This window comes from Erinaceus europaeus, chromosome 11, assembly GCF_950295315.1.
Source record: "Erinaceus europaeus chromosome 11, mEriEur2.1, whole genome shotgun sequence".
Taxonomy (NCBI): Eukaryota; Metazoa; Chordata; class Mammalia; order Eulipotyphla; family Erinaceidae; genus Erinaceus; species Erinaceus europaeus.
In genome coordinates, this window is record NC_080172.1 from 68,809,417 (window position 1) to 68,824,751 (window position 15,335).

Here is a 15,335-nt window from a genome sequence, read left to right on the forward strand (position 1 = left end):
AGTATAATTTATAATAACAGAATAAGGGGGAAAAAAAGAGCTTCAAAAGCTGCTGAAAAAGTATCTGATGAAATCCACTACTCTTTTCTAATAAAAACAAAGTAAATCCTGCTAGCAAATTAAGAAAGGAACTTCCTCTTTATTTTTGCTGCTAGGGCTCCCAGAATCCCACAAAACTGTTTTCATGTTTTTTTCTCCTTTCTGTGAGAGATATGTGTGTGTTTGTGTGTGTGTGTGTGTCTGTAAGAGAGAGAGAGAGAGAGAGAGGAAAAAAAGAGAGAAGCAGTATTCTACCTCTTGTGAAGTTTCCCTTTACATGTTACTCCCATGTGGTCCTCAGGTATGGAAATGAGGGTGCTCAACTGAGTGACCTACCTCTTGTCCCCAAAAGGGAACTTCCTTAATGTGATAAAGGATGTATCTAAGACTGACAATATTCAATACTGAGATTTGTTTGTTTGTTTTTGCAGAGCTGGGCTGTTGAACATGCATGATTTCACTGCTCTTGGTCAACTTCTTCATCCAGATAGACAGAGTGAGAAAGACAGAAAGAAGGAGACACACCAAGACACCAGAACTTTCCCATGTGATGCTGGGGCTTGAACTTGGACCACACAAAGGCAAGGTTGTGTTCCCCAGTGAGCTCTCCCTCATATTAACAGTGAAATACTGAACATGTTTCCCTTAAGATTGGGAGTGAGACAAAGATACTGTCTATCACTAGTTCTATTCCACATTAAACTGGAAGGACTAGCAATAGTTAGGAGGTATTAACTAGTAAGAAAAGTAGTTTAAAATGTATAAAGGTTGGGAAAAAATGTATAAAGGTTAAAAGGATCAAGGTAAGTTTCCTCTATTCACAGCTATTATTATAACCTTCTGAAATGATGTGAAAATGTTCTGTATCTTGACAATATATACACACTTGACTTGAGTAAATTGTCTCTCTCTCTCTCTCTATATATATATATGTTAAAAAAAACCCTAAACACAAAGTATTAATGAAATTAGTTAAATGGCCTTTAAAAGTAAACTTTAAGTGTTGGGGAGGCAGCTTAGCAGTAGGGTGTATGCTCTGATGCATGAAGCTCTGGGTTTAACCCCTGGCACTGCAAAAACAGAGCAGTGCTCTGGTCTTCCTTTCTCTTAAAAAAATACTTTAATGAAGTTCAACATATAATGTTGCTAACTGTTGAGGCTGGACACTGGTTATTCATCTTCATTTCTGTATATGTTAGAAATGTTCCTAAGTTGAAAGTAAATAACAAATTTTAAACAAGTTAAAAAATTCACCTTCATCATTACTTTAAAAGTTAAATGAGGAGAGTTGAGCCATGGTGCAGTGGGTTAATCACATGTGGTGATTAACAAGGTGGTGAAGCACAAGGACCGGTGTAAGGATCCTGGTTCGAGCCCCTGGCTCCCCACCTGCTGGGGGTGAGGTGGGGTGGCTTCACAATCAGTGAAGCAGATCTGCAGGTGTCTGTCTTTCTCTCCCCATCTCTCTCCATTTCTCTCTGTCCTATCCAACAATGACATCAATAACAATAATCACTGCAACAACAATAAAAAAGAAGGGCAACAAAAGGGAAAAATAAATGAGATCTTACCTTTCCTTCTGTCGCTTTTCTTTCCGATGAAATTTGCTTCATAAGCTTGGGAATCTCCCTGTCAAATTATGAGGGTACTTTAAAATACTATGATATAATTCTATATAGAAATATTTTATGACTTTAAAAGGAACTGTGATGTAGCTAGTGGCTTGCAAATACAAAATAAAATGGCCACTTAAAATGGGCTCACATACTCTAACACATCTGCAATATGCCGGTGTCGAATTCTGACCCAGAGTTCATCATCTTCCTCAAGGACTGCCTCCTTTTCTTTTCCATCAGTTTTATATCTACAAGTAGAGAGAAGAATAAAACTTTTAGAGCCTCCTTCCTAAGATGAAAAAACAATAATCACAAACAAAATTATGATATAGCTCAAGAAAGTGAAAAGTACAAATATATTCAATCCACTATTTTAGGGGGAATACTAAATACCTGTTCAAAACCAAACGTATCAGTAACCTTACATATAAATTTCAAGACATTTTCATTTTCAAATGTTAGATTTAAGATGTGGAGGTGGCTTCCTGGATAAAACACAAACTTTCTATATACGAAGTCCTGGGTTCAATTCCCTGTACATGAGAATGCCAAAGACAGACAAGTGGTACTCCACGAATGAAGAATGGTTCTTTGGTGTCTCTCCTTTTTTTCTCTCTCTCTCATAAAAGACATATATACACAGATACACACAAATCCATCTCTATATATACAGATATAAAATAAAAATTGGGCTGTGGAGGCCACTTGGATGTCAAATGCATCCATGTGATCCTGGGTGCCACATAAAAAGTAATTTTAGGTTCAGCAGCCATCATTATTACAGAATTCCAGCTTGGTGAAATGTTCATCTTAGAAGCACAAATACTTCATTCTGTAATCAACACTAAGAATGAAATTAAGTATACAATCTGTGTTTTACATAAATAAAAACACTATTTTGATGTATCAAATAGCCAGAATCATAACTATCTAAACGCACTATGTTAAGAACCGAAATGCCAGTTCTTTTTTTTTAAAAAAATATTTATTTTATTTATTTATTCCCTTTTTGTTGCCCTTGTTGTTTTATTGTTGTAGTTATTATTGTTGTTGTCGTTGTTGGATAGGACAGAGAGAAATGGAGAGAGGAGGGGAGGACAGAGAGGAGGAGAGAAAGATAGACCTGCTTCACCGCCTGTGAAGAGACTCCCCTGCAGGTGGGGAGCCGGGGTTCAAACCGGGATCCTTATGCCGGTCCTTGTGCTTTGCGCCACCTGCGCTTAACCCGCTGCGCTACAGCCCGACTCCCGAAATGCCAGTTCTAACACAGACTATTAAATACTGAATGTGTTTTTGAATTGGTGTTGAATTCATAAACATAGGTCATCTATTCCAGCTTTTTCAATCCTATAAGCATACCTTTAAAAAAATGAGAAATGTTCTAAGGAATCAAACACACCCAATCCAAAAAGATCTGCATATGCTTATGTTCATAATAGCACAATTTATAATAACCAAAACCTGGAAGTGACCTAGGTGTTCAACAACAGATGAGTGGCTGAGAAAGCTGTAGTATATATACACAATAGAGCTATTAAGAATGATGAATTTATCATCTTTACCTCATCCTGGATGGTGCTTGCAGGAATCATGTTAAGCGAGATAAGCCAAAAAGAGAAGGATGAACAGGGGATGATCTCACTCATGGACAGGAATTGAGAAATAAGAGCAGAAAGGGGAAACACAAAGCAGAACTTGGACTGGGTTTGGTGTATTGCACCAAAGTAAAAGACTCTGGGGGGACGGGAGGGGGGTGTTGGGGGGTGGGTGACAGCAGTTCAGGGTGGATGACTTCCAGGTCCTGATGTATGAAGATGGAGAAGGACCTAGACTGGGGTTGATAGTGTTTGCAGAAAACTGAGAATTTTTTTGGCTCACAAGTGTTTTTAATTTTAATGACTCTGGCTGTGAAGAAACTTATGCCTGAGGCTCCAAAGTCCCAGGTTCAATCCCCCAAATCACCATAAACCAGAGCTGAGCAGTGCTCTGGTTAAAAAAAAAAAAAAAAAGACTCAGCTAAGCTCAAGGATTCCCTCCACACCCCACTCCCGCCTCTGTCCCCAGATGAAGTCAGCAGAGAGGTCCCTCAAGAGGTTCAGAAGGATATGCAGGGAACTGGGGCTAGGGAGGGAAAGGCCATCCTCTCTTCTTATGACCTGCTCCTGAAGGGTTGCCACAGTGCTGTGGGGGTGGACCTGCAGTGTAACATGCACAGAAGACACAGCATCCTCCACAGTGCCTGCAACTTGATGGAGTCAGCAGGGAAGCAGGCCTCCTGGAGCTGGATGCCGTAGGGCCAAGGTGGCTGCCATTTGAGCTGCCTCTTCCTTGTCCCCACCTTGGATGGCCTGGGCTAGGCACTCGGCTAGCTCTTTTTGGGGGCCATCACCAGCTGTAGCCAGCCAGAAACTCTGACTGTGACTCCGGGGTTCCGGACGCTGTCAAAACTTCCCAGTAAGCCAGGTGCCACGTTTGACACTCCCGCTTTACGCCCAAGGGACACGGCCCAAGGGTCTTGGGACCCTAGCGGGGCCTGAGGGCCTGAAATTAGGGATGGGAGTACCGACTACCATTGGAGGTGGGAGGTGCACCTTGTGACTAAATGGGGATACAACCCCGCCATAGAAAATTGAGAACTTTTACATGTGTTCCAACAACTGTATTTACTGTAAATCATTAATCCCCCAATAAAAATTTAAAAAATCTAAAAATGAGAAAGAAAATGTGAGAAAAGCTAATATGGCTATAAAAAATTGTGATTATTTTAATGAATTCTACTGAGAAGCAGTTCAAGGTGTTTTAAAAACTGTTCAAAATGAGCTTCCCATCTTTCTTCTACAAATGTAACGTCACCCTTTTAAGCAGATAAGCTCCTTTTATTTCTGGAGCTAGAGATTCAATCATTCTTGGATCATTCTTTGAACTATCAATTTCCTGAGTCAAGATTAGGAAAAACAGAGTCAAACTTTCCTAGTACTGAACTACAGACAGTAAATATGGATTTCTGCATAAGAATACAATTATCCAAACAACCCTTTCCCCAGCTGAAGATCCCACATGTGAAACCACCTTCTTGTGTGGTCTTAGTTACAGAAGTTCAAAAGCAGAATGACTCTGTGTAAGTACAAAATGACAATAAGGCTAAAAACCTCTAAGTTAATTTAAACACAAAATTCCAGAAAACTAACTTTTCATTTTTACTATGCTTAAACAGTCTTAGCTAAAAATGCCACAAAAAATTAGAGATTATGATATCAAATAAATATGCAGCATATATTCTATATATAGTCAAATAATATACTAAGATACAGTTGAATAGTTCTTTTATAGGAAAGCTATCTTATTTAGCTTTTTATTTGATGTTACTACCTTTCCAGATATACTGAAATATACTGGCAATATATCACCAATAAATTTAAGGTATATGATATGTGCACTTTACCAGGCACGCTACTGCCTGGCCTGTTTAAGGTATCTGACTACTTTTAAAATATACTTGTCTCAAGGTAAATCATTAATAAGTTTTCAAAGGGATAAAACTATTCTCCAATAACAATCTTAACTTAGTTTTCCAGTCTTCTCTTTTAAAATATATAACACTGACAAGACTCACAGATATTTTTAAGTGATTCAGAATAATTACAATTATTACTATGAACAAGTTTAACATAATTTCCATTTCAATAAGTATAATAGATGGCTTATTATTTAATTATTTATTCTTTACATAAGTGGAAAGTCCAAGTTTTACTTGCTTAACTGCTGCTTTGTTGTAGACACAATTAAGAAAGCAAGTACATCAAAGAAAATTTCCAAAAAAATTAATTATTAACAAGACTATACTTTCGGGGATCATTTCTGTAGTATGTTACAAATTAATTATTAACTTACAAGGTCAAGATAGTAGATTATAATTACTGGAATAAAGGAAAGAAAAAGTCTCTGAATGAAAGTTTACAGCAGTTTTAAATTTCTGGTGCCTGCATGGAATCATTCAATGCTCATATACTGTAGCGTTTGTATACACCCTTTGAGTTATACTTGCTTGTATGTATCATTCTCGATTGGTAGTAGATCATATGCCATTGCCTGAAAGGTCAGTTCATGCAGGACAGTGGACACAGGATCAAAGCCACGATCAATTATTATGAGCTGGGAATGAGTTTTACCCTGGAATAACAAGATATAATTACATTAATAAACTTTAATATCTTTGCGTGAGTACATTTTTGATCTTAAAAAAAAAAAAAGCAGACTTTTCCTATGTTCTGTTCCTAGTCCCCACCAAAACATACAAAAAATGTACACATACACAAAATGAGAAATAAGAAGTTAGATGCTATATTAAGACAGAAAATTCTGGGGGGTCGGGCGGTAGCGCAGTGGGTTAAGCGCACGTGGCGCAAAGTGCAAGGATCCCGGTTAGAGCCCCTGGCTCCCCACCCGCAGGGGAGTCCCTTCAAAGGTGGTGAAGCAGGTCTTCAGGTATCTATCTTTCTCTCCCCCTCCTCTCTCCATTTCTCTCTGTCCTATCTAACAACAAACAACATCAACAACAATAATAACCACAAGGCTACAGCAACAAGGGCAACAAAAGGGGAAAAAAAATGGCCTCTAGGAGCCATGGATTCATGGTGCAGGCACTGAGCCCCAGCAATAACCCTTGAGGAAAAAAAAAAAAAAGAAAATTCTGAATGGTGGACTAGGACAAAAACAAACAACAACAACAACAAAACAACCCTGATACCTGAAAGTCAACGATTTATATTCAGAAGTACAATATGCTAAAAATTTCTTTTTAAAAGTATATTTAGTTTTATTAAGTCTATTTTCTTAGGAATTTAGTTCCAAAAACACTAAAGTTGACAAAATGGAACAGTAATTATTATTTGATCTCCTTATATTACATATTATGTTACACAAAAAACACACACAAAATATTTAAACCTCTTTTGTTGTTGTTTTTGCTTTACCACTCTGAACCAACTTTTTTAGATAGAAAGAGGAGACAGACTGAGAAAGGAAAGAGAGAGAGAAAGAGAGAGATAGCAGAGCACTGAAATTTCTTCCAGTGAGGTGTGGGTTGGTCAGATCTGAATCAGAGCCATAAACATGACAAAACAGGTATGCTTTCCAGGTGAGCTACCTTCCAAGCCCTCAAAATATTTAACTTTTGAGGGTAGATAGCATAATGGCTATGCAAAGAGATTCTTACACCTGAGGCTCTGAAATCCCAGGTTAAATCCCTCACACCAACATAAGTGAGAGCTGAACAATGCTCTGGTAAAAACAAACAAACAAACAAACAAACAAAAAACCACTTTTACAGAAGCCCTGTAATACTTCCAATATTATCTCCATGTGACAATGAACACTGAGGCTTGAAATTAAGTAATTTGTTCAAATCACATTGTAAGAAGCAGAGTGGAGATTCAAATCTTGGTTTACTTCACTGTATGACTATACTCCTAACCATTATGCTACTTTATTACTTTCAACTTTCTTCCCCCTTTTGTTGCCCTTATTGTTATTGTTATTTTGTCATTGCTGTTGTTGTTAGATAGGACAGAGATAAATAGAGAGAGAAGGGGAAGACAGAAAGGGTGAGAGAAAGACAGACACCTGTAGACCTGCTTGTAAAATGACCCTCCTGCAGGTGGGGAGTAGACCCTTAACTTTGTGCCACGTGCGCTTAACCCACTGCGCTATCACCTGGCCCCTACTTTAAACTTTTTACCTAGTACTAGATATTGAACCCAGGGTTTCACCTATGTGCTCTACCATTGAAGAAAGAGAAGGGGTGGTGGTGGAGAGAAGTATCACTCTATCATCTATGAAGCTCTCCTTGTTTATTTCATAGATGCTGGGAATCAAACTGAGAGCCTCACACAGGCAGATGGGTACTTAAGCTACCAAGCCACCTCCCAGCCTCCATTGTAGTATTTAAAAAAATTACTTTGGGGAGTTGGGTGTAACACAGCAGGTTAAGCGCACATGGCGCAAAGCACAAGGACTGGCAGAAAGATATTGGCTCCCCATCTGCAGGGGAGGTGCTTCACAGGCGGTGAAGCAGGTCTGCAGGTGTCTATCTTTCTCTCCCCCGTCTTCCTTTCCTCTTTCCATTTCTCTCTGTCCTATCCAATAACTACGACATCAATAACAACAATAATACAAGGATAACAAAAGGGAATAATATAAAAAATTATTTTGATGTCAGTAAAGATAATAAGCCACAATGAAAGTCTTGCTATCATTAATTCATGAGTAGCATTAATTATTAAAAAGTGAGATCAGGCTGGGAAGTGGTAGAGTGGATAAAGTTTGGGACTCTGAAGCATGAGATCCTGAGTCTGAACCAGAGTGATGGTTCTTTCATTGATTAAATTATATTTTTTAAAAAGTGAGTAATGGAACACCTATGGGCATCTAATCTTTGATAAGGGGGCCCAAAGGATTAAATGGAAAAAGGAGGCTCTCTTTAATAAATGGTGCTGGGAAAACTGGGTTGAAACATGCAGAAGAATGAAATTGAACCACTTTATCTCACCAGAAACAAAAATCAACTCCAAATGGATCAAAGACCTAGATGTCAGACCAGAAACAATCAAATACTTAGAGGAAAACATTGGTAAAACACTTTCCCACATACACCTCAAGGACATCTTTGATGAATCAAACCCAATTGCAAGGAAGACCAAAGCAGAAACAAACCAATGGGACTACATCAAATTGAAAAGCTTCTGCACATCCAAAGAAACTATTAAACAAACAGAGAGACCCCTCACAGAATGGGAGAAGATCTTCACATGCCAGACATCTGACAAGAAACTAATCACCAAAATATATAAAGAGCTCAGCAAACTTAGCTGCAAAAAAGCAAATGACCCCATCCAAAAATGGGCAGAGGAAATGAACAAAACATTCACCACAGAGGAGATCCAAAAGGCTAACAAACATATGAAAAACTGCTCTAGGTCACTGATTGTCAGAGAAATGCAAATTAAGACAACACTAAGATACCACCTCACTCCTGTAAGAATGGCATACATCAAAAAGGACAGCAGCAACAAATGCTGGAGAGGATGTGGGGACAGAGGAACCCTTTTACATTGCTGGTGGGAATGTAAATTGGTACAGCCTCTGTGGAGAGCAGTCTGGAAAACTCTCAGAAGGCTAGACATGGACCTTCCATATGACCCAATAATTCCTCTCCTGGGGTTATACCCCAAGGACTCCATAACACCCAACCAAAAAGAGGTGTGTACTCCTATGTTCATAGCAGCACAATTCATAATAGCTAAAACCTGGAAGCAACCCAGGTGCCCAACACCAGATGAGTGGCTGAAAAAGCTGTGGTATATATACACAATGGAATACTATGCAGCTATCAAGAACAATGAACCCACCTTCTCTGACCCATCTTGGACAGAGCTAGAAGGAATTATGTTAAGTGAACTAAGTCAGAAAGATAAAGATGAGTATGGGATGATCCCACTCATCAACAGAAGCTGACTAAGAAGATCTGAAAGGGAAACTAAAAGCAGGACCTGATCAAATTGTAAGTAGGGCACCAAAGTAAAAACCCAGTGGTGAGGGGTAGGCATGTAGCTTTCTGGGCCAGTGGGGGGTGGGAGTGGGCGGGAGGGATGGGTCACAGTCCTTTGGTGGTAGGAATGGTGTTTATGTACACTCCTAGCAAAATGTAGATATATAAATCAGTAGCTAATTAATATGAGAGGGGGAAATCAATTGTATGTCTCAAAGTTTCTCAAAAGACAAACTGAATCTTTTTAATATATAGGCTATGTATTTGATATGCGGACTCTCTCAAAAGCCTAGACCAAGTAGATTAGAAGCTTCCAATAGCACAGCTATATACAAGATACTGGGTACTGTCCAGCAAACCATAACAAAGGGACTTTTCAAAGTTAACCCAATTAACAAATAATGTGATGATAATATTAACTATTGATTGTCTTTTTGAACCCTAAGACAGCAGGAACCTCACATCTTCACTATAGAGCCCCTACTTCCCCCAGTCCAGGAACCCTTGGATAGGGCCCACTTTCCTGTATGCATCTCCCAATCCAAACCAAATAACATTGCATCTGCCGATCACAACCTTACCAAAGCAACGATTGCTACCTCAACATGCTTCACCTCAGAATGTATCCAGAGACTTCACGTGTGGAATGACAACCCTTCAGCTTCATTACTCGGGTGAGACCTTTCCTTTAATAGTACACTCTAATTTCATCTCAGGTAGTTCACTTTCCAACAAAGTCCCATAACCTAGATATACACCAGTTTCTGTGAGAGAGAGCTTATGTGCACACGTATCCATAAACTACTGCAAAATATATACCTGAAAGCAGGACTACACTAGAGTTTGCAGTGAGTACCTCCCTAATACTTCCTCTCCACTATTCCAAGCTTGGGATCCATGATTGCTCAACAAATTGTTTGGCTTCATATGTTAACTCTCTTTTCAATCACCAGGTTCCAGATGCCACCAGGATGCTGGCTAGGCTTCCCTGGATTGAAGACCCCACCAATGTGTCCTGGAACTCAGCTTCCCCAGAGTCACACCCTACTAGGGAAAGAGAGAGGCAGACTGGGGGTATGGACCGACCAGTCAACGCCCATGTTCAGCGGGGAAGCAATTACAGAAGCCAGACCTTCTACCTTCTGCAACCCTCAACGACCCTGGGTCCATGCTCCCAGAGGGATAGAGAATGGGAAAGCTACCATGGGAGGGGGTGGGTTATGGGGATTGGGTGTTGAGAATTGTGTGGAGTTGTACCCCTTCTACCTTATGCTTTTGTTCACTAATCCTTTCTTAAATAAAAAATTAAAAAAAAAAAAGTGAGTAATGGATCTAGAAGATTACTGTCATGTCAGGTCTTTAGCTCATCTGTTTTATAGAAGAAAATATGTCCACAGTCACAGTGCAATTGACCTTATAATTGTATTTATTATTTAATTATTTTAAGGTGGGATCAGGGCCTTGTAAGACTATTATCCCAGGCAAACTTTTCATTCTTTATTTTAGGGAAAGTGAAAGAGAGAGGAGAGGGAGAAACAAAGAGACAGGAGAGATACCACAACACTGCTCAACTATTTATGTAACTCCTCCAGTGCCATTCTGATGCTCCCATGTTGTGCTGGGGCTTGAACCCAAAATCTTAAGCATGGTAATGTGCATAATCAACAACTGGAAAAGCTATCTTCCCATCTGGAATAATTATACCTATTAAATTTTACTCAATAACAAATATACTTATAGGAGCTTTACATGCTTTTAATTATTTTATAAAGTAGATATTCTTTTCTCCTCCTCATTTTATAGATAAGAAAACCTTGGGGGCTAGAGATAGCTCATCAGGTATGGTGCCCTCATTGCCATATGTATGGTCCATGTTGTAGTCTCAGTGCTACATGAGAGATGCTAAGGCAAGATGCTATGGTGCTGTGTCTCTCTGAATGGGAAAAAATGTGGCTCAAAATGGAAAAAAATCATCCATGTGAGAGGCCCTGGTTTTACTGTGGGGAGAGGGGTGGTCCTTGTAGTGGGGGTGGGGGTGGGAGGAAGAAAAGAAAAACTTAGGCACAATAAAGCTACATAATTTGCCCTGATATCACTACAAATTAAATGGGAGAGCCAGGATTTTGATACAGTGCCTGTATCAAGACCAATTAGCACTTGCACTAAAACTCAATCTATTAAAGTCTCCTTATCATATATGTTAATGATTCTCCCAAACCAACAGTGGAACTCAAAGTGAGGTTCTTCCTATGACAATATAAGCAAATTTAATACATAATCTCTACTTGTTTTTTATACATTACCTTTACTATGCCCCTCTCATCAGTCTTGTAGTAGCTTTCAAGGTTGCTTTCAACTAACTGGGCAAGTTTACTGGCATTATCTAGAGGTTTACTAGAAATGAAAAAAAAAAAAGTTTAAAACAATTATTTTCCTTCAAGAAATTCCATAGTATCAAAAAGTTAAATATAAAAATTAAGCCACCAATTTATTAATTTGAAAGATTTATAAATAAGAAAAAGTTCAGATGATATAGCAACTATGTTATATCAATATATATTCATTTTATAAATGAAAACTATTATATGTGTTTCAGGATTTTTTATACTAAGGAAATAAAATAATAAAATTAAAATTGAAGTTGCCTCCTGTTTCACTAAGAAGAGGAAAAAGGAAGACACTTTAAAGTAGTAAGAGGTTTAGTGTGACTTAGAAGTGAAGACTGAAGTAAAGGAAGTAAACTGAACCACAGAAAAAAATGGGAAAGAAAAAAACCCCAGACATATATAAGTATATACATATGTATACATAGATATAGATATAAAGTCAACCCAGATCTGTGACCTTGGGAGAACTATTGAAGTTTCCCCTAGAGGGGGGTGGGGATGTAGAACTCTGGTGGCAGCAATGGTGTGGAATTATACCCCTATTAACTTATACTTTTGTAAACCACTATTTTAAAATTAATTATTTTTATTTTTCTAGAACACTGCTTAGCTATGGCTTACGGTGATGCAGAGAATTGAACTTGGGACCTCAGAACCTCAGGCATGAGATTCTGTTTACATAACCACTGTACCATCTACCCCACCCAATCACAACTTAATCAATAATAAAAAAATAAATTAAAAAAAATTGCAGTTTCCCCTATTCCCCTCCCAACTCCTAGTCTTCTCTTACTCTCACACCATTGAATCTACCCACCAAGGCAACCACTATTATGAATTTGGTGTGTTCTTCCAAGATGTTTACTATTTATACAAGATTATTTACATGCGTAAGTTCGAGATTTACCTGTGTTAATACATATACCAAACGTGTTCATTTTAATTGCTATGTAGTATGTTATTGTATTTTTCTGGATTCTTATATTCATTGCCCTAAAGATGTACATGTAAGTAATTCTCAATCTTATATTTCTACAATGTTGAAACAAATATTTGTGCACATGTATCTTCACAGACATGTTTCTCTAGGACTACTATGTTTAAAGATATAAATGCTGGGTTATAGCAAAGGTACATTTTCTACTTTTTACAATGTTGAAAAACTGATTTTTAAATGAAAATTAATGTTATTGATATTACCATTATTACTCTACAACTTAGCTGACCACTTCACTAGCAGTATGAGATCTCTCCACATGCTAACACCTAATTTTCCAATGTAGTCTTCTGCATGAAATCATGTTTTCTCAAATGTGAAAGCAATCATATAAATTGTACTCACTCACTCACTCACTCACTCACTCACTCACTCACTCACTCATACCCATTCTCTCTTTCCTCAATGTGGTGGGAGCCAGGCTGGAAGCTAGTTTCATGCATGACAAAGTGGACATGCTCCCATGGGAGTTATCTTGCCAGGCCAAGTATAACTTTTGAAGTTACAGATAAATAATTAAAAAGCTCTTCAATGACCCTATCTTCAAAACAGAGAGTCTTACTGGAGGGCTTTGAAATATTAAACAAACTTTAGGTTTTACAGCTTAAAAATAAAGCATCTACTATACATGACTTCATGTTATTATTATACTTTAGAAATACATTAAAGCACAAAGGGAAAGAATAGGCAGAATTTTACAATTCTTGATTATTTAATCATTATAACTAATAGGTCCAAAGGTAAGTCATTAAGTAACAAATTGATTTAATTTACTCATTTCCTGGAACATAGCCAATCACAAAGAACAGAAACTTGAAAATAGGTTATACTCTAGTAGAATATAAACTACTCAAGAAAGTCCCACTGCATATAGGATATAATTAGTATGTCACTTATAAAAACATTTCTATGCAGGGGTTGGTTGGTGGTGCACCTGGTTGAGTGCATATGTTACAATGCACAAGGACCCGGGTTCAAGGCTCCCAGCCCCACCTGTATGGGGGAAGCTTTGCAAGTGGTGAAGCAGGGATGCAGGTGTCTCTCTGCCTCTTTCCCGCTCTATCTTCCCTTTCCCTCTTGACTTCTGACTGTCTTTTATCCAATCAGTAAATTAAGATAATGCAATTTTTTAAGTGAGAAATGTTTCTATGCCTGAGTTATGAGTAATGAACTATTTTATAATGTCTGAATTAAGCAGATTTTACTACGCTTTTTTCTAAGTAACTATACAGATTTTAAATGGCTGAGAGTAATATGACTTATAGTACGACATGAATTTCAAATTAACCAACTCAGTCGACTATCTTAATAAATGCCAACGTTCAAGTTAAAGAACATTTTAAAGAAATGAGTAGTGATATTCATTAGTACTGTCACATATTTCTATTACCATTGTACTGGTGCCATGAATTATTTGAAGAGCTTTACAAATATCACTTAGTTCTAACAACAATCTACTATGATGGGTACTATTATCATTGCCATTTCATAGATAAGGCAAAAGGGCTACCCAACTGGTAAGTCACAGAGATAAGAATACAATTTACCTGGAAGCCTTGGATGCTGTGCAGTGGGGAGAGTCCTGAACATGCAAGAGTGAGGCCCAGAACTCAATCCCCAGCACCACAGATGCCAGAGGTTCTCTCTGCATCTTTGTGTTAACAGATTAAAAAACAACAACACATGACTATCAGAATACAGAGCTGAACAATAAATGATCACATTTATACTAAGTTCAAAAACAAACAAACAGGCAAAACTAAAGTATGTGCTAGAAGTTAGTCCCAAATGTCACATCTTAGAATGAACCAAAAATTGATCAGAATGGGCACTGGGATTAGAAATTTTAGACTCTTAGTGTAACAGGTATCCAGAGAGCATTTAAACTTGGTAGAGAGGTTGGGAGATAGCGCACCTGGTAAAGTACATATTTTACTTTAGCAAGACCCTGGGTTTAAGCTCCGGAACTACACAGGAGCACCATGGATGGCACCAGGGAGCTCCAAGGGTAATAGAGTGATGCTGAGGCTTCTCTCCACTCTCTATTTCTTCTGTTCTCAATCTAGCCCTCTCTTTTTCTTTCTTTCTTTTTAAATCTTTTTATTTACTTATTTATTCCCCTTTGTTGCCCTTGTTGTTCTACTGTTGTAATCACCATTGATGTCATTGTTGGATAGGAAAGATAGAAATGGAGAGAGGAGGGGAAGACAGAGAGGGGGAGAGAAAGACACCTGCAGACCTGCTTCACTGCCTGTGAAACAACTCCCCTGCAGATGGGGAGCTAGGGGCTCGAACTGGGATCCTTATGCTGGTCCTTGTGCTTTGCGCCACATGTGCTTAACCTGCTGTGCTACTGCCCGACTCCCTAGCCCTCTATTTTTCTAAAACAAAAGATGAAAATACTGATCTGGGGAAGGCACTGGAACAGTTATATCACATATGTGCCAAAGCCCCAGAATCACATTAAAACAATTAATAGGGGGTGAAACTGTGCAGTCACAAAACCCCAGTGAAAACTTTGGAGTTATTTTGTATTGTTAATGCATCATCACAGAAAATCTCTTTTAATGTGAGAATAAAGATACTTAAAAAAAAAAGAAAAGACAATGGCACACCTGAGCACACATTTATTATCTTTGAGTAGGCTAATGCTTTACAGTGGATTCACTGACATATGCATACACTTTCATTTTGTACCTGGCCCTCCAAGTTTTCTCCTTCTACTCCTTCCCCCTCCCAAACCTAAAGTC

At 38.3% G+C, this 15,335-nt stretch overlaps 1 protein-coding gene and 1 long non-coding RNA gene across 3 annotated transcripts in view; one reads left to right on the forward strand and one right to left on the reverse strand.

The window, feature by feature from the left end:
* The window catches only part of LOC132541405 (uncharacterized), a 101,315-nt gene extending 98,450 nt beyond the window's left edge, over positions 1-2,865 (forward strand). Inside the window, exon 2 of the long non-coding RNA XR_009552602.1 lies at positions 2,619-2,865. This is a non-coding gene — a long non-coding RNA (uncharacterized LOC132541405). The remainder of the gene's footprint in view (positions 1-2,618) is intronic.
* STXBP3 (syntaxin binding protein 3) overlaps positions 1-15,335 on the reverse strand; it is a 69,893-nt gene that overhangs the window by 22,370 nt on the left and 32,188 nt on the right. For both annotated transcript variants that reach the window (XM_007528684.3, XM_060201969.1), the window contains 4 exons: positions 11,505-11,595; positions 5,701-5,825; positions 1,808-1,903; positions 1,611-1,668 (listed from right to left, as the gene is read on the reverse strand). In XM_007528684.3, the coding sequence (XP_007528746.1) occupies positions 1,611-1,668; positions 1,808-1,903; positions 5,701-5,825; positions 11,505-11,595 (370 nt within the window). The remainder of the gene's footprint in view (positions 1-1,610; positions 1,669-1,807; positions 1,904-5,700; positions 5,826-11,504; positions 11,596-15,335) is intronic.